Source organism: Mus caroli, chromosome 19 (genome assembly GCF_900094665.2).
Source record: "Mus caroli chromosome 19, CAROLI_EIJ_v1.1, whole genome shotgun sequence".
NCBI lineage: Eukaryota > Metazoa > Chordata > Mammalia > Rodentia > Muridae > Mus > Mus caroli.
This window is the reverse complement of record NC_034588.1, coordinates 3,213,688-3,239,406: the sequence shown is the minus strand read 5'-3', so window position 1 is coordinate 3,239,406 and position 25,719 is coordinate 3,213,688. Positions and strand designations below refer to the sequence as shown.

Genomic DNA, 25,719 nt, shown 5'->3' with positions numbered 1-25,719 from the left:
ACAAGCCTGTCTCTTGGGCAGGTACGGCAGGTAGGGTGCTAATAGAGGTGGATACAGGGATGGCAGGGGGGTCACAGCTGGAGGGGACCAGTCACAACTCCTGGGTTCCCCTCCAGGTTGGTTAATGCCAGGTATCCTCTACCCTTGCAATACTGAGATTAGATCCCAGAGCCTCGAGTATGCAAAGACAACAATCCACTACTTAGCTATGACTCGGGCCCCAAGACTGGGGTTTTGACTGGTGGGAGGGACTTAGCCAAGGGTAGGTGCAAGCTAAAGGACAAATTACAGTCTAGCCACTTAGTAGGGCTATCGTGCCACCTGGTGGGGCTGTCAGGCCTCCTGGTGAGGTTCTGAAATCACAATAGCCAGTCATTTGTCTCTCTGGTATAAGGTCAACTGTCAGATAGCGATAAGAGACTCAAAAGATAATGGAGGGAAGGCAGAGAGCGAGGAATTGTGGGGAGGGAGGACCCTACACCTCCAGCCCCATAGCTTCCCTTTCCAGCCCATTCTAGGGACAAGGATTAACTGGGGTATCTTCCACAGCAGCCAGGGGAGAGGAATGTGCTGTCTCAAACCCTGTCTGCAACCCAGGAAGGCCCTTCTCTTTTTTCCTCGCATCCATAGAGAAGAGAGTGAGCAGAATGAAGTGGATGCAAATCAAACACCGGCATGAGAAAGAGAAAGCAAGATGTACCACGAGGAAGATGGAGAGAAAACAAATGCAAGGAGACTGGAGACAACGGCAGGAGAGTGGACATCTGACATCAGAAACCAAGGTGACGTGAGGGTGGACGGTGGACCCGTGGGGAGGGGCAAGGGGACGGAGAAGGCCAGCCCCACCCCTGCCAGGCACCCCCATACAAATAAAGAAATGGCCAAGGGAAAGGGAAGGGGAGGAAGGCAGGAGGGGTGAAGGAGAAGGGGCGGGGGGGGGGGGGGACAGAAAAGCCAGGCACAGTCTGGGGCAATCCAGTCCAATCCAAACGAAACCAAAACTTCAAACCATACCTTCGCTGTTTAACGTCAGGTGAGCCGGACCTTGGAAAGGGGAAGAAGAGAAAGAAAGAAAAGAAGAAAAGAAAGAAAGAGAAGAGGAAAGAAACAAAGAAACACGAGTCATGAAATCCGCCAGAGAGAAGGGAGGGAAAGTTGCTGCTGCCACAATTTAAAACCCTGTTAACTTGTGACAGACATCGGGGGAGAGCCTCCAGCCCAGCAGCTGAGGGAAGGGGCCCGATGCAGAAACAGAGGGTAGAGGGAGAGGAAGGGGTGTCAGAGGGTGGGGGAGAGGTGTGAGCCAGAGGAGGCGGGTGGGCGGGCATTGCTGCAGGGAGGAGGGTGGGGGGAGAGAATTTTTTGGTTTCTTATTTTTTTTTCTTCTTGCCGGAAAAAAAAAGAGAAAAGGAAAAGGAAAGGGAAGCAGCATGGTGTGGTGCGGCCTTTCCCTTTTCCTTTTTCCTTTTTTCTTTTTTTCTTTTCTTTTTTTTTTTTCTTCCAGAAGGTGGAGAAAAAAAAAAAACGGTCAACGAGAAAAAAACAATTCGGATGGAGGAGAAAATAAAACACAACACAAAAATCAGAGCCACCTGGAGAGAGAGAGTGTCCCGTTAGAGTGGGATTGAGTGGGCAAAGGGACGCCAGCCATAACACGTACACACACATGTACACACGCACACACACATGCACACACATGTGCACGTGCACACACACCAGGGGTCTGCATAACCTTGGGGGAAAGTGGGTAATATAGAAACCTGGGCCTTAAAGGAAACCTCCAGACTGGGACTTAGAAAAGCCTCCTCTACAGCCCTAACTCTTCCAGCTGCCCATTCCAGCCACGCATGGAGAGAGCAGGTTCCAAAAGAAAACCTACTTGTTTCTGGGCAACTAGGGAAGCTGGAAGAAGTCATCTGCAAACCCTGGAGCAAAAGATGGTGTGATTCTTTCAGAATCTGGGAATCTAGAAACTGTGCCTTTGGACAGCCAAGACCCCTGGGCAGGAGGCCAAGCCCTCGGAAAGATCCAAACCCTTCCTGCCTAAATGACGCTACGGGTCCCCTTTCCCTGGCCAGGCCCTTGCTGAGGACAATTAAGCCCAGTGAGCAAGCCCTGGTAACCCTAACCTTCTTCAACCTGAGTCACTCCAGAATGAGCCACACCAGGCCCCAGAGAGACTGACAGCACCAGACCAGCACCAGAACTGATTCTCCTGGATCCCTGAGATGACCAACTAGCCCTACCCAGCCCCTGCTCCCTGCCCGACCACAGCCCTACCTCCCTGCCGAGGAGTCTGGCAAAGAGAGCTGGGGAGGAAGAGTCTGCTGTCAGTAAATCATCCCAGCTCCTGTGGCATGAGATGCTAAGACCTTGGGACGGAAACTGAAGCCAGTGTGGAGATCAAAGAGCTGCAAGTATCTCTGGGACACAGAGAGGACCAGGGTAGCCAGTGCCCAGGAGCCAAGGAGGCTGGGAAGGGCTTGAGCCCTGGGGAAAACAGAGCCATGTGGCTCCCAGCAGCTTCCTCTCCATCTCCATTGGTGGTGTCTTCCTTTATCTCACCTCTAGGTCGGAGGCTAGCTTGAGGGAGGAGGCCACAGAAACTGGGGCAGCATCAGGACAACACAGTTCTCAGGACACAGGGTTTATTCAAAGCACTGGGAGGGTCTCCAGCTTTTTGGCTGTCTTTATACTCCTTGCTTCAAATAGTCCCTACCCTGCCACTCACGCTTAGCCTACAAAATTCCAGCACCCCCCTCTTCTAAACCTCAGGCCCCAGGCCCTGAACCCTCCTCCCACTCTGCCTGTCAGCAGCAGCCTTGCCCTGAGGCTCTACTCTTAGAAATCCGGGCTTCTGTTGCCCTCAGTCCAGTATTCGAGGGCCCATGGATTCAGTTTTTTGTCCTCTGCCGCCACCAGCACCTACAGTCCCTTAGGCCTGACTCCTGCTGGGGGAAGCCACACAGCTACCCTCAAGACCCTTCCGCTGCCCAGCTCTCTGCCAGCCTCATTAGCATGCGGCACTCTCCCTCTGTCACCAAGGCAACCAGCTGCTCAGCTCCCTCAGGCGTGACAGCACCAGCCATCTTGGTGAGGGGAGACCCATTCCTTTCCTGTCTACTCCTGGCTCATCCTCAGATGACCGGATGACAGAGGCATCCCTCCCTACAACCTGTCTCCTCTCCCATCCCAATTATAGCTTGCTGTTTGTACCCTGGCCCCAGTGCCCCTTGGGTGCTCTCTCCCCCATGACTACCTGTGGCATCCTGCCCCTCCTTCCACTCCTCCTACAGGCTGGCAGTGACGGATGTCAATGCCAAAGGCCCTCCCTCGGGGATTCTGTTTGGCTAATCTGGGTCTCCTCTCCTTGCTCGGAAGAGATTAAGGAAAGAGTGGAGGCGCTCAGGGCACTGCATGGCAGGATACCTGGGTTCCTGGAGGAAGCCAAGCCTTAGGCCTAGCATCCCAGCATGAAGGGACAGAGAAGGGGAGGCACAGAGGACCTCTGAGAGATCTGAAGAGGGACCTCAGGGAGGTCCAGCTGAGCCTGTGTCCTCACTTGCAGTCTCACCCCTGACTTGTACCCAGACCCCAGGACAACAGCCATGGAAAGAAAAAGACGGCAAAATTAAGAGACACAGACAGACATGCACAGGGACACACAGAAGGATCACATTCCTACCTGTGTACAGGTGCATGCGCACACACACCATATACACCCTGCACTATTGATGATATTCAGGCCCACATCCATACCAGCAGGTTACCAGGACACCTCACACAGAGCTCATTCCCTTGTCTCCAAAGCTGACCTTCCCTTGATCTTCTCACGCCTTTCTTTCCTCTCCCTGCTTCAAGTTCCTTCTCTGCAGCCTCTGCCCTTCCCTCTCAGCCAGGCCTTCCCTGCTAAGCTCCTCTCCTTTCTCTCCTTTCTCTCCTCTCTCTCCTCTCTCTCTCTCTCTCTCTCTCTCTCTCTCTCTCTCTCTCTCTCTCTCTCTCTCTCTCTCTCTCCCTCTCCCTCTCCCTCTCTCTCCCCCATCTCCCCCCAGCTTTTTTTAATCCCACCACTTGCTCCTCTCCCTGTCTCTGTGCTCCCTCCTCCTCCCAAGCCTCTCCTCTCCACTGTCTTTTCTCTCTCCCTCCATCCATCTCTCCCTTTGTTCCAGAGGAGACATCTAGAGCAAGTTAAAGTCACTAAATCTTATCTCCAGCCCTCAGAAGGCTGTGTCCACCCAGATGTACAGGCTCTCTCCTTCTCTCTCCTTCTCTCTCACATGCATACTGGGTAAACAGTAACACACAGAGATGCAAACACAGATGCGAACACACAAAGCTCTGATGGCTCCTCCAGAGACACATGGACACACGCCACTCCATGGACAAAACAATAGGTCGGTGCCCAGCACACCCACACAGACAGCCAAGCCAAGTGAAGATGTGCATACACAAACACAGATACAGACACAGATACAGACACTAGGGCACCCGAGGAGACCCGAAGAGAAGAACAGACGAGGTAAGCTGAGGATACCACAAGGAAAACGGGTTCCACTTAATCCCAGACCTGTAGCCCTCACTGCCTGTCCTTCCCAGCACTCACACATCCTTGGAGTCTCTGTGCTCTTCCCAGAAGGGCCAGGCCCAGGGGTCTCAGAGTGCATCCTACCCACTACCTTCCCGGGACAGGGGACTGTGGGACAGGATATAGCCTTCCCTCATAATCATTTATCCAGCTTCACTGTGATGACCTGTAAGATCGACCATAATCCAGCCTCCAAGTGTAGACCACCCTATCTATCCTCAACCTTCCTTAGTCCCCCCCAAAGAAGGAGAAGAAACAGAGGGGAAAGCAAAGATAGAAAGTTTCTAAGGACGACAGAACCCAGAGCAGCTGGGGAAGGACAGGGACAGAGAGAGGTCCACAGACAGAGCCCTGGAGAAAGAGGGGCAAAGACAATGACGAGAGAGAGAGAGAGAGAGAGAGAGAGAGAGAGAGAGAGAGAGAGAGAGAATGGACAGAGATCCGAGAACTGCCACCTTTGCCATGGACTGGACTGAACGAAGAAGCTGATCTCTTCCTCAAGCCATGGGCAGCTTTAGCAGAGTAGAAGAGCTGGCCCTGCTCATACCCCCCCCAGCCATGGGACAGATCCCACCCTGCCTGTATACTCGACCACACTCCCACTGACCTGCAGCAGCATGGACTCTCTGCAGCACAGGCTACAGGCCAGCAACCAACCCTGTCACCCCCGACTCTCTTTACATGGCCACCATAACACTTCCTAAACTGGGCAAAACCGTGTCTACCTACTCACTCACAAGTGCGTCCAACAGTACCAGCTATGTTCCTTCACACCCCCCTTGTCATCTCTTCCCTTCACTGAAAGGCAGAAGGCTGGGAGCAGCATGGGGTAAGGAGGAGGACCTGTGCTCTGCTCAGCAGCCTCCCCAGTCAATGAGCAAAGAGGCCCAGGAAGAGGCAGTCCAATGAGAAGAGTCCAGACTTCCTTCCCCCGGGCACCCCGCAAATGTGAGCAGGCCGGAGCTGTTGCATGGCCAATGACACCCCTTCAAATGGACCCCATGGGGAAATATGAATTACCCTAATGATAAAGGGGGCTCCACTCACCTTCCATGGGGTGTTCCTCTAAAGTCATCCATGTTCAGAGAAGGGAGCAGGGAGAGAAGAGAAAGGAGACCTGTTAGCAAATGTGCTTTAAGGACCAAGGGGTTCCAGGTTCCGCAGCCTACCAAGGCTCTGGCATGAATAACCCAAACTAGAAACCCCAAATCTCAGGGAACAGCTTTGCCTCAGACAGGGCAGTGGCCACACTGTCCCCTGAATGAGTCCTCCCAAGTCAGTCAGCAAGTACAGGAAAGCAGGGAGGGACCTCTACATTTTACACCAGATCCTATTATACTAGGAAACTGAGGCCCAGAGCAGGGGCATGACAACCCAAGATCACACAGAGGCAGGAAGCAGGACAGCAAGCAGGCGATGAGCAGCCAGCGCCAGCCGCCAGCCAGGCTTCCCTACTCCCCGAGGCAGGCTCCTCTCTTGCACTCATTCCACTGCAGCTCAGAGACAGATGGGGACATGCTCACACCAGAGACTGTCTTACTGAGCTCACAGAGACACAATCACGCTCAGTGACACACTGACACACATAAGCACCGAACGACGCACTCTTGCGTTTAGCTCTCATCCGACTCACACTTAATACAGTGCTCCAGTCAAGGATCTGAGCAGCCGATAGCCCACTCCCCACCCAGAAAAAAAGGCGTCCACACTGAGTCAGAACACAGTTCTGTGGCGTGAGACAGGCCCTAGGTCTGATCCAAGAAAACCCTTGGATCAGAATCTGCCCCAAACTACCCAACTAAGTCACTCAGCCTCTCTGTACCCCGACTACAGCGATGAGAGGGGGAGCCGCCTCTCTGTACCCCGACTACACAGATGACAGGGTGAGCCGCCTCTCTGTACCCCGACTACACCGATGAGAGGGTGAGCCGCCTCTCTGTACCCCGACTACACCGATGAGAGGGTGAGCCGCCTCTCTGTACCCCGACTACACCGATGAGAGGGTGAGCCGCCCCTGTACCCCGACTACACCGATGAGAGGGTGAGCCGCCTCTCTGTACCCCGACTACACAGATGACAGGGTGAGCCGCCTCTCTGTACCCCGACTACACAGATGACAGGNAGGGTGAGCCGCCTCTCTGTACCCCGACTACACAGATGACAGGGTGAGCCGCCTCTCTGTACCCCGACTACACAGATGACAGGGTGAGCCACCTCTCTGTACCCCGACTACACAGATGAGAGGGTGAGCCGCCTCTCTGTACCCCGACTACACCGATGAGAGGGTGAGCCGCCTCTCTGTACCCCGACTACACAGATGACAGGGTGAGCTGCCTCTCTGTACCCCGACTACACCGATGAGAGGGTGAGCTGCCTCTCTGTACCCCGACTACACAGATGAGAGGGTGAGCTGCCCCTTCTTGCTCTGGCTCTGCCTCTATGATCAGGAGAAATGTCCTCTTTCATTCTGCTTGGCTTTTTTATTTTGTATTTTTTCATTTTTGTTTCACAGTCTTGTTCTATATCCATGCTGGCCTGGAACTAACTCTGTGGTCTCTAGCCTCTAACTGAGGGCTAGCCTCCTGCCTCCTTAGCGCTGGGATTACAGGCATGTACTACTACTCTCAGCTTTAAGCACTGCTGGAGGTTAAATTCAAGGCTTTGTGTATGCTGAACACGTATTCTACCAATTGAGCTGCATCCTCAAACTCCAGAATGTGTTTGCTTATTTGTTTGCTTGTTTGTTTCAAAACACTGAATAGGCCAGGTTGGCCTCAAACTCATTATGTAGCCAAGGCTGGCCCTAATGTCTTAATCCTTCTGCTTCCATCTCCCAAATGAGCCAAACTGTCCTCTAAATGGTTGAAGCAAAATGTCTCCAGCTGGATGGTTACCTTAAGTTCAGTCAAAATCAGAGGCCCACACTGAGGACCTCGAGATTGTGCCACACTCTATGGGCCATCAGCCTCACCTATTTAGGGCGTGGCCTGGACCTTGGGGCACACCTGATGGGGAGAGAGAGAAGTGGATGTGAGCAGTTCCTTCAGCTATACCACAGCCCCTCAAGCAGGCTTTGCTCTGGCCTGCTTTGTAAGAGGGCCAAGGCTCCCAGTTTTAAACATGTCACATATCCACTGACTGAGAGAATGTTAGATGGAGCCAAAGGCAGAAGAGAGAAACTCCACAACCTACAAGCACACCAACGCTCAAGGAAAGACATATATGCAGATCCTGAGATAGAGACGAATTCACACACTTGTACAGACAATCTCTCCCGTCCCTCCTATGAGCACACTCTGTGGGCTTTGTTCTTGAGAGGGGCATTACACTGCATAAACAAATATATTATTTATCGTACACCATCCCACCCTGTGACACACATGCAGAGGCTGAGTGCATAAACCAACACCTGCACAGCAGCCTAATGCCATTCCTGATGCATCCACCCACACCCACACACCCCCAGTGAACACAGCCCTCTTGCCACCTACCCATCTCTTTGTCCACCCACAAGCTTCCATGTTACAAATACAGTCCACAATACACAACAGAGAGCCTTTGGCCTGCCGGGTACACAGCCAATGCTGTATAGACCATGATTCTTCTAAAGCTACAGAGTCTCATCACGACTCTGAGGGAGTTGTCCAGTTGAAGCGACCCCTGGGTACTCTGAGAACTACCGAGCTGGAACCCTTCAGTCCTAGCATGCTAAGGCCCTAGCCAGTCCCAAGCCGCCACCACCTGTACAAATGAATCGCTTTGATTTCTAGCTAGTTCCACATAGCAGATAGTTCAGAAAGCATTTCCAGGCTGGAAAGATGGCGATTAAGAAAGCTCCCTGCTCTTCCAGAGGAGCCTAGTTGGGTTTTCAGAGCCCACTTGAGCAGTTCACACCGTCACCTGTAAATCCAGCTGCAAAGGAGGCCTCTGGCCTCCTGGGGCACTGCACCCATGTGCACACACTTGTACCCAGAAGCCTCAGGTTTGGTTCCCAGCATTCCCATGGTGGTAGCTCACAACCACCCATAAGCTCCAGGGGATCTGATGGCCTTCTCTGACCTCTGCTGACACTGCATCATGTGGTACAGTCACCTGTCCTCAGGGACACGCACATACACATAAAATAACTATCTGAAAAACAATCATTTTAAAGTGTGCTCAGAAACGTGAAGCCAGCAAGCTCCTGAGGTGGTAGAGTCCTTTCATCTGCTCTGTGCTGTCTGACTCTCTCACACATCATCCCAGGTCCCTCCAGCTCTCCCTCCCTGTCCCTTAGCCACATCTTCTCCAAGTTCTCCTCACCTGTAGCTCACCTTGATGCCTTGGGGCAAAGGCCTTGTTTCTAACCTAAAATTCTTACTCTCTAAAAAAGTGTCTCCAGATGCCGTCTAACCTAGGCCAGACACACTACTCATCTGCCATATTCCACATCAGCTTGGCTGCAAGCCTCGTGTGCTCAATGGTATATTCCCTCCTCTCTCTGAGGACCACATCTCCTCTCACATCTGGACCACTCTCCATCACCGTCCCATCACCCACTTGCCAATCAGAGCCGCCACGCTCCTTCCTCTCAGTGGATTCTTGCCTTTAACCTGCCTGAGGTGGCTTCAGAGCCCTCTCCTGTCTTGATTGGGCCAGACATCTAGAAAGCGCTCCTCCCCCTTTTCATACTGGTCTCCAGGACTTGTGGGTTCTACCTTCTAAATCCCCCTACTCCCCATCAGTGCAGCCAAGCTAAGACCCCCCCATCTGTCTGTGGGAGCTTAGATAGGCCTCTGAGAGGACCTTCCTTCAGTGAGTCCTGTCACCCTGAAGTTTGTGTCCATATGCCACCTAAGCCCCTGACACATCTCAAACCTACTGCACTGCATATGGCTCCATGCTGGGCTTCACCAGGGATAGTCTAGCCTTCTCAGTAAGCCCCTCAAATCTGACCACACACCCTTTAGTCTCCTAGCCTGCAACAATCCAGGCTCTTTCCATTCCCCTAATAAGCCATGTTCTATCTACTCTCCCCAAAATACATACACATGCACACGCACACACACACACACACACACATGCACGTACGCATGCAGCCGTCTGAGAAAGCCAATGTTAGCCCTTAAGACCCATGTCAATACCTGTGCATTCTGAACACAGGAGAGCAGCAGCTACCGTCTTCCGGGCCAGCTCTGTGATACATACTGTCTTACCACTGCCCTTGTTAAAGCTACATGCAACTGTAATTTCAACTCGGCTTCCTGATGGGACTGCAAAACTATACGAGACAAAACAATGCCTCGTTCATCTCTCTACCTCCAGCTGCTTGCTCAGCTCCTGGCTTGTAAAAAGACATGGCTATGTTTGTTGAGTGAATAATATAATAACACTTCTTGTGTTCTGAGCACTAAAGCAGGCCTGGATCCTGTTGTGTGCTGTTTCCTGTGCCCGCCGCTACTATTATAACCCTTGAATACAAATGATGGTTCCTCTGTTAGAGTTGAAGAAACAAAAGCAGAAGCAGGGTTGGATGCATGACTCATGCCCACAACTGTGAGGACCACAGGTCAGATTCCCAGGACCCACATAAAAGCCAGGTAAGCCTGGTGGCCCACCTATAATCCCAGAACACAGGAGGAATCCCCAGGGCAAAACAGCCAGCCAGACTATTCAGAATGGCGAGCTCTCAGTGAAAGACCCTGCCTCTGAATATAAGGAGCAAGTGGGGAAGACATCCAGAGTCACCATACAGACACACATGTTCACACACATGTGTACATATATATGCAATCATGAATACCACACACACACAGGGGGAAATGCAGAAGCAACTTATCTAAGGTCACACTATTGGTGGCATTCAAATTTGAATCTAGAGAACCAGCAAGATGGCTCAGTAGGTAAAGTTGCTTACCACATAAGCTTGATTATCTGAGTCCCATCCCTGAAACCTACACAAAGATGGGAAGAGAGAACTAATTCCACAATGGTTGCTCTCTGCTCTCCATGAGCACCATGGCATACACGCGCAACACACATCATGTATACATGCATGCACACATATGCATACACACAATAACTATAATTTTTAATAACACCTTAAAGGCTAGAGAGATGGCTCAGCGGTTAAAAGTGCTTGCTTCTCTTCCAGAGACCTGAGTGCAGTTCCCAGGACCTCATGGAGGCTCACAAGTGTAACTCCAGTTCCAGGGGTCTAGAGAACCCTCTTCTAGCCTCTGGATACACAGACATGCACTCATACACATACATACACTCATACACATAAGATAAAATGAAATATATATTTTAAAGTTTTTAAATCAATAACTGACTTAACCCAAGGCTGGGCGAGGTGGCACGTGCCTTTAATCCCACCATTTGAGAGGCAGAGGCAGGCAGATATCTGTAAATTCAAGGCTAGCCTGATCTACAGAGTGAGTTCCTGAACAGCCAGAGCTAAGTAGAGAGAGCCTGTCTCAAAAAAAAAAAAAAAAAAAAAAAACCAACAAAACTTAATCTAAAACCCTCTAAACATTAAGCTCACAGCAAGGGCTGCCGTGGCTCAGTTGGAGGAATGCTTATCTGACCTCAGTCCCCAAAACTACATAACTAGACACCATGGTACATCTCAGATCCCAGAAGGTGGAGGCAGAAGGATCAGGAGTTCAAGGTCAACTCGGCTACATATCTTCTGTGCGCTTAGTCTAAACTACAAAACAAACCTAGATTCCATCTCCTACGTCTCCCAACCTCACCCTGACCCAATATGGAATGGAAGCATCTTGAGAGTGACTTTCTTAACCTAAAAGTCAAACCGCGGGCTGGTGAGATGGCTCAGTGGGTAAGAGCACCCGACTGCTATTCCAAAGGTCCAGAGTTCAAATCCCAGCAACCACATAGTGGCTAACAACCATCCGTAACGAGATCTGGCGCCCTCTTCTGGAGTGTCTGAAGACAGCTACAGTGTACTTAAATATAATAAATAAATAAATCTTTAAAAAAAAAAAGTCAAACCGCTAGACGCTTCTGGAGTGCTAGTCCACACTGTATCTCATTTCCTACAACGCACAACCAATCTTGTAGCCTCACCATGCTGTAGACACCCCACACTCCCAGCAAGGAAGCCCTGTTGCTTTTCCTCCTTCTGGCTCAGTCATCCTTCAAGGTCTAGCCTAGGGCCACCTCTGCCTCAAAGCCTCCTGGCCGCTGGGATGAAAAACCACAGTAACCCTAGTGATCTCCCGGAAGAACTCCGAGAGCGTTGGCTTTCCATGGCTCCGTCAGCTTTCCAGGTTCACACATCCAGCAACGAGCAGAACGGGGCCTCGATGCTGCCAGCCCAAGCAACCGTCCTGGCTTTCCCTGGAAACAGCCAGCCAGCTCTGCACCTCCCCAGAGAGGTCATCCCTTCTGCCTGGCATCCCTTTCACTCCTGGAAGCGGTCATTGTCACATTTCTGACCTGATCCCAACCTGCACACACATGGGTACCCGGTGACCTGGCAGAGGCCAGAGGCAGCACTGTCTTACCTTACATGAACTCAGGGTCCCAGGAGATGGGTTATGGACATCAGTGAAGGTGGGGAAGTGGGGAGAGGAGTTGTAAGCAATGAAAGCCATGCTCTGAGCCCTCAGAAAAGAACAGTCATGCAGGAAGGGTCATATCTGGGGGGGGGGGGGGAAACCATGGCAAGACGGACCGGTCCGTAATGACACCTGAGGGAACTCATGGCCTCCCTGAGTCCTTGGGGAGAACGCTCAGGGAGGCAGAGAGTGTGATAAGATTTCCCACTGAGATGTTCTCAACCTTGGTGAGTTTTGTGCTTCAATGTGATAACCTGGCTCTCCAGGCTGAGTTCCTTCCTAAGAGCTCAGAGTCCAGGTTCTCCTGCTTCAGTACCTCATGAAAACTTCTCTAAGACAGCCCAGCAGGCCCACAAACACACACGTGCCCTGTGCGTACCTGGCTTAGGGAAGAAGCCGCGGCTCTGAGATCTGAAGTAGTTACTGGGTGTCTGGAGAAATATTGCCCCAAAGAAGCTCCAATAACCATGGGGCCGGAGAGATGGCTCAGCAATTAAGAGCACTGGCTGCTGTTCCAGAGACCCACATGATGTTCAATTCCCACATGATGGCTCACAACTGTCTGTAGCTCCCTTTCCAGGCCTTCCTGAGTACCTCACCACGTGGTACACAGACATACATGAAGATGAAACATCTAAACATAGCCTGACACAGTGGTGCAGGTGTTTGGCCCCAAGACTCTCTGTGAGTTCCAGACCAGCCAGGGCTACAATAGAAACACCTTGCCTCAAAAAAACAAAGAAACATATTCTTCTAGTTGGGCTGCCTTGTCTGGCTTCAGAAAGGAAGCCTCTAACCTTGCAGAGACTTGGGGTACCAGGGTGGGAGGAAAACACAGGAAGGCCCCACCCGCTAAGAGGAGAGGGGAGGGAAAGGGGAAAGAATGTGGGGGGGGCGACCAGGAGGGGGGCAAAGATCGGGATGTAAAGTGAATAAGTAAAAACAATAAAATTTAATTAAAAAAAAAAAAAGAGCCGGGCGGTGGTAGCACACGCCTTTAATCCCAGCACTTGGGAGGCAGAGGCAGGCAGATTTCTGAGTTCGAGGTCAGCCTGGTCTACAGAGTGAGTTCCAGGACAGCCAGGGCTACACAGAGAAATCCTGTCTCGAAAAACGAAACGAAACGAAACGAAACAAAACGAAACGAAACGAAAAGAAAAGAAAAGAAGAAAAACAAAAAGTTCCTGCCTATACACACATACACACACACACACACACACACTCACACCCTACCCAGCAATGGACTATAACTGAAATTATGAATTACACACACACACACACACACACACACACAGTCACATCCCCTACCCAGAGATAGACTATAACCTGAAATTATGAGCTACACACACTCACACTCATCCTTCCCTGCCTACACACACACACACACACACACACACACATGCCCTGCCCAGCGATGGACAATAACCTGAAATTATGAACTACAATAAACCCTGAACTACAATAAACCCTTTCTCCTGTAATCTGCTTTCAGCAAGCAGCAAGAGCAATGAGAACCCTGGACAGGTGGGTCTAAGGAAGGCCAGGGCCATACCACTCCCCTCCTGCACTCCCTCCCCTTCTCCCTCTACCACCCTTTCTTCCAACCATGCCAAACTGAAGTTTCTTGTTCTCCGAATCCCCCTCCCACCTACAGCCTAGGTCTCAGCATCTGCCGTCCATCACTGCCATTATCCCAGTGGCCACCACAGCTGCTGGGACCCTTCTTGGCTACTCCAAAACAATCAACGTTCAGGGCAGGAGGTGTCTCCGTCAGTAAAGTGTGTCTCACACACAAACAGATGTGAGCTCAACTCTGCAGAACTCAGGCAGAAGTGTAGGTGTGGTACATCTTTGCTACCTCAGCACTGGGAACGCAGAGACAGGCAGATCTCAGGCTCACTGGCCAGCTAGCCTGGTCTAATTAGCAAATTCTAGACCAGAGAGAGGACCTGCCTCAAAAGTTGACAAGGTAGATGGCACTTGAGAAGTCACACTATATGTGTGCATTCGTTCATATATGTGCACATATAGGCTTACATACACAAATAACTGTAATTAAAACCTCATTTAAACTACCTTCCAACTGGTTTCTCCACCACCTACTGCAGTACAGAATCCCGCTCCGCTTGACTCCCTGTTCCCTACAGTTCTTATCTTCATCGCCTACCTGCTCAAATCCTGTGTGTTCATTTGCCAGTCTCCACGGCCAGTTCACATCCACTGTCTGTGGAGACTGGCAAATGAACACACAGGATTGACTTAAACCAGCTACCCAAGGCCTGGCTTCAGCTTCTCCTGCCGTGAGCTCTATTCTTTGCCCCGGTACCGGGTGCTCCTCTACTTGTGGCACACATATTTCCCCACTTCCATACCTCTTTAGTAGCCATCCCTTTGCCTGGCTTGACCTCCCCTGAGCTTGCTGATCAATGTTCAAAGCCAGTCCCAAATAATATTTCACAACCCCATTACCAGTCCTCTTTACTTGTAAACCCTCCCCTTCCTTGAGACCTCAATGTCCACTGTTTACAGGAATGACAAGGAGGAATTTAGCTCACTGGTAGAACCCTTGTCTTAACATGTGCTGGGCCCTGGGTTCAATCCCCAATACTGATAAAATAAAAATTCTTAAAACTCTACTCCCACAAATTATCTACCACTCACACACACACACACTACACACACACCCCAAATAAATATAGTAAAATCTATTTAGAGTCTATCCCTGTGAGCTTTAAAAAGAATACAGGATTCAGTACTGTGCTGCCTACAAGAGACAAACTTTACTTAGAGTGCATGTACATTCACACTTGCCACAGCGTACACATAGAGGTCTGAGGACAGCCGGCAGGAGTCAGTTCTCCCTTCCACCATGTGGGTTCTGGAGACTGACCAAGGTCATCAGGGTTGGTGGCAAGCACCTTTACTGTGGAGCCATTTTGATTTTTGACACAGGGTCTCATTATATACTGAAGGCTGGAGAGGAAGTTGCCATGTAGCCTAAGTTAGCTTCAAATGTGTTGTGTTCCTCCAGCAGTGGTCCCCAAATGCTGGTAATACCACCACACCAGGATAGCAATCTACTGTGTAACCACTACACTACGGCGCTTGCCATATCTCTAGGCAGGTACCACGCCGTGAACTGCACTTGGGGATTCTGTTTATTTACTGCTATTGGAGGTTGAATATTCTTTTAAAAAGTATTTATCTATTTCTTTTTATGTATGTGCATATATCTGAATGACTTCCTGTGCGTCAAGTATATGCAAATGTCCACGGAGGCCAGAAGTGTTGTCCAATTATCCCCTAGAACTGGAATGGCTTGCGGGGGTTGTGAGCTGCCTTAGGTTGGTGCTAGGACCCAAACCTGGTTCCTCTGCAAGAACAGTGCTCTCTGCTGAGCCGTCTCTGCAATCCCAAGCCGAGTATTATTTCTTGTCTGAAATGTTTGGGTCTGGAAGTATTTCAAGATTTTGGATTTTTTTAAATTTCTAGGCCAGCTGAATGCATATAATGAGATATCTTGGGATATTCACTCTTTCGCATATACCTATGCACAGAGCCTGAAGGTGACTTAATCCACTGCTTTCACTCCATCCATTTTTTTTTCTTACTCCATCTTTAGTCCATCAAATGAGGTTGCTGAAAAGACTGCACAGCAACAATGCCGGTACCCCTCAGCATCTCAGGTTTTAGAGCACTTTAGGCTTGAGGTTTCTGGACTGAAGATGCTCAGCCTGTACTTACTGAGCATTTTCTCTGTGCCGCATGCCACTCTCTGGACTTCATATGAACTCACTAAGATTGGTGTAATGACTCTTTGAGGCGGGCCCCATTATTACAGCACTTCACAGGCAGACAGGCAGACAGACAGACAGACATGTGCTTGAATAAGCCATGAAGTCACTGGCCAAGAGGCCTGAATGCAGACTCTTGACCACTCCCTACACTGCCTTTGCATCTACTTCTTCAACCAAACTTCCGAAGCTGGAGCAGACAGCTTATCTCACTCACTCCTGAGTCCCCCCATAGGCCTCAGCACACTACAAAGGGGGCTTTGATCACCACCCATTGAATTAAACTGCCAGCCAACCAACGACACAGAGTGTCCATCTCCGCAGCACCCACAGGGACAGTCTCCTTCTCTGTCTCCTGATTGAGGTGTGCACCTGACACTTGGCCCAGGGCATCTGCACCTTGACTCCATCTGGGGTCTCCCACACCTACCTGCACACCCCTTCTTCCTCGATCGCTTTTCTTGCTCTTCTACACACACACACACGCACACGCACACACGCACATATGCACACACACGTGTGGGTTAGAATGGGTGGTAAAGTGCAGATGACAAAATCCCTATCTATGCTACCCCAGCCTTGTCACCCAGTCAGCAGCAGGGACACTGATGCTCAGCGAGCCATCCTCAGCTCTGTCAGCAATTACATGTGACCAGATGCCCCAGAGGAACCAAGCAGCAGATATTCTGCCATGTGGGTTCTCAGTAGCTGGGTAAGCCAAGACCTCAGGAAATTACAGGGTAGATTCCAAAAGATCCACAAATCCATATGTATACCAAATATCTCAAGGCAAATTGGTACATCTTGCCTATAAAGCTAAAACTATTTCTCCTAATGTATATTTTATTAACCACAATGGTGAATACAACATCAAAGTCATCTAAAAGCTTTTCTGAATTCATGAGAGCTTTGAGTCATTTGTTTTCCCAATAAACACATATAAAAATAATAACTAACTCTTTGGAAGGCTGTACTGTGAATTACTGACTTTTAAAAATGTCCTTGGCTTCAGAAAAAGATGGAAACCACTCAAAGCAGGTAATAATGAAGTGACTGTAGCTTCCAAAGGAGGGGAAGGACCCTGACTGAGAGATCTGTTCAGAGATCTGCCAGGATCTGGTCCCCTCAGCTTTCCTACCAGCACCCCAGTAACTTACAGAGGGAGACCATGTCCTTCCTCCTTGGGTGGGTAAGAATGTGTTAGAAGGACCAGCAAAATGACTCGGTAGATAAAAGCACTTGCTGCCAAGCCTGGTGACCTAAGTTCAATCGCTGGTTCCTACATGGTGGAAAGAGAATCAACTCCTGTAGGCTGTGCTTTGACACACACATGTGTGTTGTGGCATGACTGTCCATACACACAATAAATAAATAAGTGGAATTTAAAAAATAAAATAAAATGAAATGGAGATTTTGGGAGGTAGGTCCGTGGTATTTACTGTTCTTCCAAAAGAATCCTGTTTCTCCAGTTCTAGGAGATCTGGCATACATCTTGGCCTCCAAGGGAACCAGGCATGTACGTGGTTCACATACATACATTTGGCACATGCGCAGTCGCGCACACACACACACACACGGACACACACACACACACACACACACACTCACACATGTGAAATAACTAGCAAGCAATGATGCTCACCACCCAAGCCTGACGATCTGAATTTGATTCCCAGAACCCATGACAAAGTGGGAAGGAGAGAATCAACTCCACAAAGTTTCCTGACCTCTGCATGTGTGCTGTGGTTCATGTGCACCTACACACACACACACACACACATTAAAATTTTTTAATTTTTAAAAAAGAAGCCAGGCAGTGGTGGCACATGCCTTTAATCCCAGCACTTGGGAGGCAGAGGTAGGCGGAGTTCAAGGAGACGGAATTCTGAGTTCAAGGCCAGCCTGGACTACAGAGTGAGTTCCAGGACAGCCAGGGCTACACAGAGAAACCCTGTCTTGAAAAATAAGATTAAAAAATAAAATAAAGAAAGAAAGAAAGAAGCAGATGCAGTTTCGGACATCCTCAGCGTGTCTTAGAGGAAAGTCTGACAAGATGGCCACACACCTACAATTCCAGCACATGGGAAACCGAGGTGGAAAAATCACCGTGAGTTTGAGGCCAGCCTGGGCTATATAGCAAGAGTGGTGCTCACACACACACACACACATGGGGACACACACACATGGGGACACACACACACACACACACACACGGACAAGAATGTGGTAGAAGTGAAAAGCACTACTTACTACAAAAGCTGCTTAGGGACTCGGGAACAAGCCTGAGGAGATAAATAGACTGAGGGCAGCAAGAGGCAGGAGGGGGTCAGGGGCTCTGGCTGCACCTGCCAGCTCCAAGTGCACACAGTCAGTTTCTTCCACCCCACGCCCACCCACAACGCAGATCCCAAAACATACACATGTGAGTTTTCATCAACACATATGGCTTTACCACAAGTCTTTGTTCTCTCAAATACTTATTAATATCTCTCCATTCATTCCCCCAAGTCTTAATCAAACACCCACTAGCTGCTGTGCGCTATATTCAGTGCAGAGACACAGACACAACCTGCCCTTTATCAGACAAAGAACCTCTCTCTCAACTGATCACACACAGCGGTATCTACACATCACATCCACCCCTACCGGTGCCAACAGTCACACACAGTGGGTCAGATGCACGTAGCCATCTTTCTCAGCTCTGCCGACCCAAACATTTATTTAACTCTAGCACATCCACTGAACAAAACCATCTCTCTCACCTACAAAAACTTCAACACATCTGGACAATGGATGCTTTCAGAGAATGGATGGGCAGAGATGCCTCTGAGTGCAATTCCCAAATACTTGGGCCTAATTCCACCATGGTGGGACCGTGCAGCAGTTGCTATAACCTATTCATGGCTCAAATTGCCCCTCCCTTAAATCAGAAAGGCAGTTAGTTCATCCTGGGTTGGGTTTTTTTTGGGGGGGCGGGGGGAAGGGAGATTGTTTGTTTGTGTGTATGTATGTCTGTCTGTTTGCTTGTGTGTTTAAGACAGGGTTTCTCTGTGTAGCCCTGGCTGTCCTGGAGCTCACTCTATAGACCAGGCTAGCCTTGCACTCACAGATCTCCCTGCCTCTGTCTCCCAAGTACTGGGATTAAAGGCATGGACCACCACTACCCGGCCCTCCTGTTTTTCTAGGAAGGCTGGATGAGGAAGGGTCACAGGAACTGGAGAATAAAGTTAAGGTTCTGGAACTTTCTCATAAGTTCCAAATGTCCTATCATGGTCTCTCAGTGAAACACACGCATGGGAACAGGCATGTGTTCTTGCCTCTCTACCAGGTACGGGTCTCCAGTCGTAAGAACGACAAAGACAACGCAAACAGACCCATTCACACATAGGCACCCAAACACACTGGCAGCCTCACAGGCCTCTGCACAGTTTCACAGTTTAGGGAGCGCCTGAGCTCCTTGGAGAAAAGGCGAGAAGGTGTCATGTTAATATACTCAGTTCCTAAAGATGTATCCCTGAACACAGTTCCACAAAATCCAAAACCCCCTCCTTAAATTTTCTGTTTGCTTGCCTTTTTGCTTTGAGACAGAGTCTCATATAGCCTAGCTGTCATCAAACTCACTAAATAGCTGAGAGTGACCTTAAGCTCCTGATCTCCCTGCCTCAGCTCCTCAAACGCTGGGAGTGTACACTCACACCAGCACACCTGGCTCCTTCCTCTTCCTCTACCATAGCTACAAACACACGATCGAACCACTGAAGAACAGCCTTCCCTTAACAGGGCTACATCTGCAGACTCCTCCCCAGGCTGACTGAATGCACACCCCCGCAGGGACACCATCCCCAGGGCCACACTAGTTTGAGGACAAACCCTCCCTCAGAGACTCCACCTCTTTGAAGGTGCACACATGTACATGTACACACATGTACACACACACAATTGCAAAGCAATCTCTGACTTGTACAAGTAGAGATAGAAAAACAAATGCTACCATATACACCTGCTGGGTAATGAGCTGCCACCTGAAATCAATGCAGAAAACCTCTCCTCTGAGCAGTCACACCAAAATAAAAGCAGCTATTTCCTTTGTCCCCTCTAAAGCACAGCCTAGCTGCCCTCAATTCAACGTCCGTTCTTTCTCCTGCCTGTTAATGGGCTCAGCCATGCAACCTCTCTTACAAACTGGGGTGCTGGCAGAGGCCCCAACATCTTCCTTCCAAGTCCCCATCCCATATTCTGTCCCACCTTCCAAGGTGACAGCAAGGCTTATCCAGCTCTGTAATCCCCATCCCAGCCCCAAGCTGGGAAAGGCTTCCGAGTTGGAAACACAAGCCTCCCCTCCCAGTTTCAAACCTGGGAGAGACTGCCTGTCATCCAGGCCCATCACCAAAATGACAACTTTTAGTCAGGAGCCTCAGCCACCCTCTCATACAACTCTGGAGATTCTGTGATTGAATCTCTCTGTCCCCACGTCCCTCTCTGCCCTCTGGTGTAGGCCCTCAAGCGGATTTCTGTTCAGGTCTCACAGGTCAGTCCTTCTGTCAAGACAGTCAAGACAGTGACTAACCTCAGCAAACCCCAGTTCTTCAGAGGCCTCCTTCACTCTGATCCCTCCACCGCTAATCGAAAACCCCGCCCTCAAAGGTCAAACCCTGCCGCAGGCCACACAGCTCCCGCCCCAGGTTCGGGTCCCAACTCTGTGTCTCACAGGCCCTCCCACAGGTACTGCCTGCGCAGGCCCCACCCGCACGACCTTACCATCCATCCACTCACAAGCCCCTGGACCACACCACACAAACCCCCTACAGGTCGTGCTAGCGCTCATCCTGGCCACACCCAGGGCCACGCCCACACCATCCGCTATGGGTTTACTCTTAAGTCGCATCCGTCCTCACGCACTTACCCAGTTTACTAAAACCTAATCTGGGCATCTCCATGCAACCGTGGCGGGCTTAGGCGCGCTCTCCCGCGGCCTCCCACCCCAGCACGGGCCGGTAGGCCCCGGCCCATTCACCCTTCCATCTCGCGACCGCGCCGGGGCTCACCTTCACTGCAGAACTTGCCGCCGAAGCCAGTGTGGCTGCAGTCGCAGCCCACCTCGCCGGGGGCTAGCACGGTGCAGAGACCGCCGTTGGCGCAGGGATTGCGCGCAGGCGCACACAGGGGATCGGCGGCCGCACCGCGCAGACCCTGGCTACCCAGCAGCGCAGGCGGCCGCTCGCCCAGCTTCAGGTTGGCCAGAAGGCCGCGGAAAGGCGGCTCGTACTTGACGGTGCTGAGCGTGAGTGCAGATAGGCGCACGTCGGGAGGGATGCCGCCCACGAACAGGTCGCTGGCCACCTGCATCTCGCGGCGCTTTGAGCGGACCTCGGCGGCGCGGGCTTCGCCGTCCACCGCCAGCGCCGTGCGCCGCGCGTCGCGGGTCAGCAGCACCATGTGCCAGCGGTCGTCGGCCACCGGCGTGTCCAGCTGCAGCGTGGCGGGCTCCGCGCAAGACAGCGTGAAGCGCAGCCGCAGGCGCCCGTCCACCAGCAGCAGCTCCAGGAAGTCGCAGTCGCCGCCGTCGTCCAGGTAGAGCAGCAGCGCGCGCGTAGCGTTGGTGCGCAGGCTGAAGCTGAGCTCGCCGGTGCTCGCCGCTCCCGCCCAACGCGCGTAGCGAGCCCACTGCCCGGGGCCGCCGCCGAACTCCAAGCCACGGACGCCTGCCGCCAGCGCCAGCAGCAACAGCAGCGGCGGCAGCTGGGGTGGCGGTTGCCACCGACTCCCGAGCGCCATGCCTCTGGCGGCCCCGACGCCGCCCGGCCCCCGGCCCCGCTCAGGCTTCAGAGCCGCGGGCGCATGGGGCGGGGAGGGGGCCGGGCGCCCCTCGCGCGGAGCGGGGCTCCCTCGCCGATTCACAGTGCCATGGACTCAGTAGCCGGGGCTCACGTGTCCACGTCCCCGGAAGGCAACGACAGCGGCTGCGGTGGTGGAGCCCCTCCCCCGCGGCGGGCTCGGATGGAAGGTGGGGGAGGGACGCCTGCAGGGAAACAGAGAGGAAAGGTTTAATCGAGGGTTCAGATTCAATGGGTGTCGTCGGTGTCTGGCTCTCCATCTCAAATAGGCAGGTGACCACCTGTTTCCTTTTCGCACTTTTTGTTTTTTGGAGACAGTCTCATCTAGCCCAGGCTACACCCACACCCACACACTTCTTATGTAGCGGGAAATGACCTGGAATTTCTGATATCCTCCCGCCTCCACCTCCTTCTCTTTCATGTGCTGGGATTACAAGTCTGGTCCAGCTCCCTTGAGGTTTTCCGATCGCCTTGACCTGCATAGATGCAGGACACCATCATTCTTGGATGTACTGGGGGGCTAACAGTTGAGGTGGTGTTCATTATGGGCATTATTGGTTTGTGGTGTGGACCAGTGGAAAAGTGACATGTAGAGTCTATACGAAGTCCAATGGAGAAGCCCTCACAAAGTCCAAGGGTCAGGACCAAGGCCAGTTCCTCAAGGGGCGGGGCCGAGGCGCACTCCCTGCCGCAGTTTTAACCCCAGCCACCTCTCTGAGCTCCCTAACCTCTGGGCCTGGCTCTCCCGCTTTCAGCCGGGGATCAGTCTCTCATCAGCTCTTGATGTTGGATAATGAAGTTGCTAAATAATTCATTGGGATTAATTAAATGCCAATTCCTCAATGGTACCACAGGGTTACCAGGCTGGGAAGGGGCAAGGGAGAAAAGTCAGCCACGACCCAGGTATCCACCCACTGGAGAGCACAGACACCACTTTCCCTAAGCCACACTAAGCCCCTCTGGACTCCCAACCTTACTTGGTGGCCCACTGTCAACTGTTCAGTTTCCACTTGCCCGGGTCTTTCTGAAACTAAGGGTGAGTCACCCTCAACCTCCCTCCAGATTCAGATCCTCAGCCTCAGGATTGGTCCCAGTGACTGGGGTTCTCTTCAACACTCAGCTCTTCCAGGCCCCCCACCCAGGGCTGGGGGGAGCTACCAGGAGGCAGGCAGGTTCATTTGCATAAAATTGCCTTTCTGAAATGATTACCCTTGTAACGGGCTGTCAGAGAGCAATTTATACCCCACGACAGGGAGGGGAATTTGCATCTCGTTAAACTCCAAGTCGTAATTATTTATATCCAACAACCCTCCTGAATATTGCATTGATTTTATTTTGGGGAGGGAGGGTGGGAAGGAGGGAGAGATGGAGGTGATGAGAAGCCTGGGAAAGAAGCAGGGAGGGGGCCGGAGTTTCAGAGGAGCCGGGGACAGGTGGAAGGAAAGATAGGAAGGAGAGAAAGCACGTGAAGAGTGGTGGAGGTCGAAGAGTAATGGAGGGGAGAGGAGGGATGGTGGGGAGAGAAGAAATAGAAGGTTGAAAAATTAAATTCCAAATTCAAATGGCATTTGTCAGGGCCTGGATCTGGGGCATTTTTACAAATGTCATTTAACTTAATCACTCTAAGAGTTCCATTACTCCTGTTCACCCTTGAGGGACCCTACAGAAGAAGTCTAGGGACCTGGCCAAGGTCACACAGACACCCAACAGCATACTAGGCTTCAAATCCAAGTCTGTCCATCCCCGCATGCCCAAGATAGAGACGGAGAGCCTGGACAGCCACAGGTGAGCTCCCAAAGGGGAGAAGAGTGGCTTGTGGGACAGGAGGAGACCCAGAGAGCAACCTGGGAGGAAGCTGAGCTATAAAAAGAAGCAAGCAGGGCTACACTGAAGAACCACATTCAGGGTGTACAAAGAGTGACAAGAAGGCAGGTGGCTGGAGTGACCAGTGGTCAGAAGAAAGATGAGCAGAGAGGGCTCTGAAGCCCTCGGGAGTGGCTAGGCAGACATCTGAAATACAGCTACAAAGCCAGTCCCCTGTCTCAGCTCTTTCACTCCTGCTGCTGCTGCCCACCCAGAGTCCTATAGGATAAGATGGTGCTGGGAGAAGCAAACTATCCTGCCTCAGCGCCCCACTAGGGCTGCCCCTTCAGTCGGGAGAAGATAGCCAGGCCTGCAGCCCCCATTTCCCTGCAAACACTGTTGGTTATATATAGCGAGCCACTGCTTCTCCTCATTGGGTAATGGAGATAATTAGCATGCGCGGGCTAATTAGCCAATCAAATTAAATGCAGCACCTGCTCCCAGCCTGATTGACGCCCTCACCCCCCCACACACACACATACACATACACACACATATGCACATCCAGCCCAGGGCAGGGGCAAGAGTCCCTGAAGCTGGAGAATAGAAAAAGCCAAAGCTCTCCTTCTCCAGCAGAGGCCCAGCCCTGGTGTCCAAAAGACTGACCATCCCCACCTCATCCCCTCCCCATCCTCTTCCCGGGTCTCAGTCTCAGTCTGGCCCAGCCTTGCCTCTGTCTGCTTCTTTCCTAGCCCCCACCCCCACCTCTGGACACTATTTTGGGGAGAGAATTAATTAGCTATTGATTTCCACTGGTGGAAGGAATGAGATTGTCCACTCACAAACCCCCAGCTTGGGGGAGGGGTGCCTTTCCTCTGCCCCACCCCCACCCCAGTCCTCTGTCATGCCCACAACCTGAAGACTCAGCCCTCTAGGGTGGTAGCAGAGGGAAAAGCCTAAGGAAGGTGTCTTTTTCTGTCTGCCCAGTCAAGAAGTTGAAGGAGGGTGGATGGATAGAGTGGGGGAAGGTGGGGAGGAGTCCAGAGGCTACCAGCTAGGGGCTTGGGTCCTAAGAGCCAAAGTCGGGTTATCTGGTTGCAGGGGCGGGGTGCAGAATGGTTGAGAGTTCAGAAAAGGTTGCCTCCAGTTAGTGTGTATAGAGAGAGAACAGAGAATGGCCAGGTGCAAGCGCCTGTCTGTAGGCAGCTGTTAGGGGCAGAGGCTGGGTTTGTGCAGGACCTCTAGGGAGAGTGAGGGCAGGGGCTGTCTTGCAGACCCTCCATGCTCATTCTCCTCACAGTTCTGCACTAGAATCCTCCTGACTGTGCACCAGGGTCAAGCAAAAGGAAGCCTGCCCGCCCCCACCCCCAGAGTCCCCTCTCTGGGGACACGGGGACCCTTGGGACAGCTTCAGGCTTGCGAGGAGGCAGAAACAGCCCTGAGAGAGCAAAACAGACACCTGGGTCCTTTCCACTCCACCCCACCCCACGGTGTCTGGGACAGCAGCTGCTCTTGGCGCCTCCCTGCAGCCTTTCCTTCAGTGGGACCAGGCTTCTGCTGGCTCTACCGCCATATGCCTCTACTCCTAGTGTATAGGGGTTTCTGGATATGACAGTCTTCCTCGGGCCTCAGCAACAACCCAGGATCCAGAGATCTACTCCACTGCCTTGCACAACGACATCAAGGTAAAAGTGTTAAAGAAGTTGTACAAGGCAAGGCCCCTCTCCTGGGTTTTGTACCCTCAGTATCCAGGCACTGTCTCCCCAAGACCCATGCTTTTTCTCCAATGCAGGGACACTGGCCAAAATAGCCCCTGGGGACGTTTGCCTACTTACAGAAATCAATGCAGTCCACCCTGCCAGTACCTTCTGGCCACAGGCCACTGGTCCTCTGTGGAGTTGACCTTTCCCACGGCATCACAAGATTCAACACCCTGTCATCACCCAGCACCCCTACCCACAAATAGACTCAGGCAAGTAGTGTGGTGCAGGGAGAGCTGGGGCAGGGTGATTGACAGCATTCACTCGTCCTGCTGGCCCACACAGCCTCCCCATCCTCTCAGAGCCAGGCCTGCCCCATTGCAGTGTGTGAACTGCAACTCTTTTGTGCTCCTTGCTCTGTGAGTTGCCAGGCTGGAC

The 25,719-nt window shown here is 51.7% G+C and overlaps 1 protein-coding gene across 23 annotated transcripts in view; it reads right to left on the bottom strand.

Annotated features, from left to right (window-relative positions):
* The window catches only part of Nrxn2 (neurexin 2), a 118,451-nt gene that overhangs the window by 87,407 nt on the left and 5,325 nt on the right, over positions 1-25,719 (bottom strand). For 21 of the 23 annotated variants that reach the window (XM_021151512.2, XM_021151513.2, XM_021151515.2 and 18 more), the window contains exons 2-4: positions 20,990-21,963; positions 5,633-5,650; positions 1,015-1,044 (exon numbers count right to left, since the gene is read on the bottom strand). In XM_021151512.2, coding sequence (XP_021007171.1) covers positions 1,015-1,044; positions 5,633-5,650; positions 20,990-21,719 — 778 coding nt within the window. In that variant the 5' untranslated portion in view covers positions 21,720-21,963. The remainder of the gene's footprint in view (positions 1-1,014; positions 1,045-5,632; positions 5,651-20,989; positions 21,964-25,719) is intronic. The other 2 variants (XM_029472642.1, XM_029472635.1) reach the window with 1 other exon arrangement.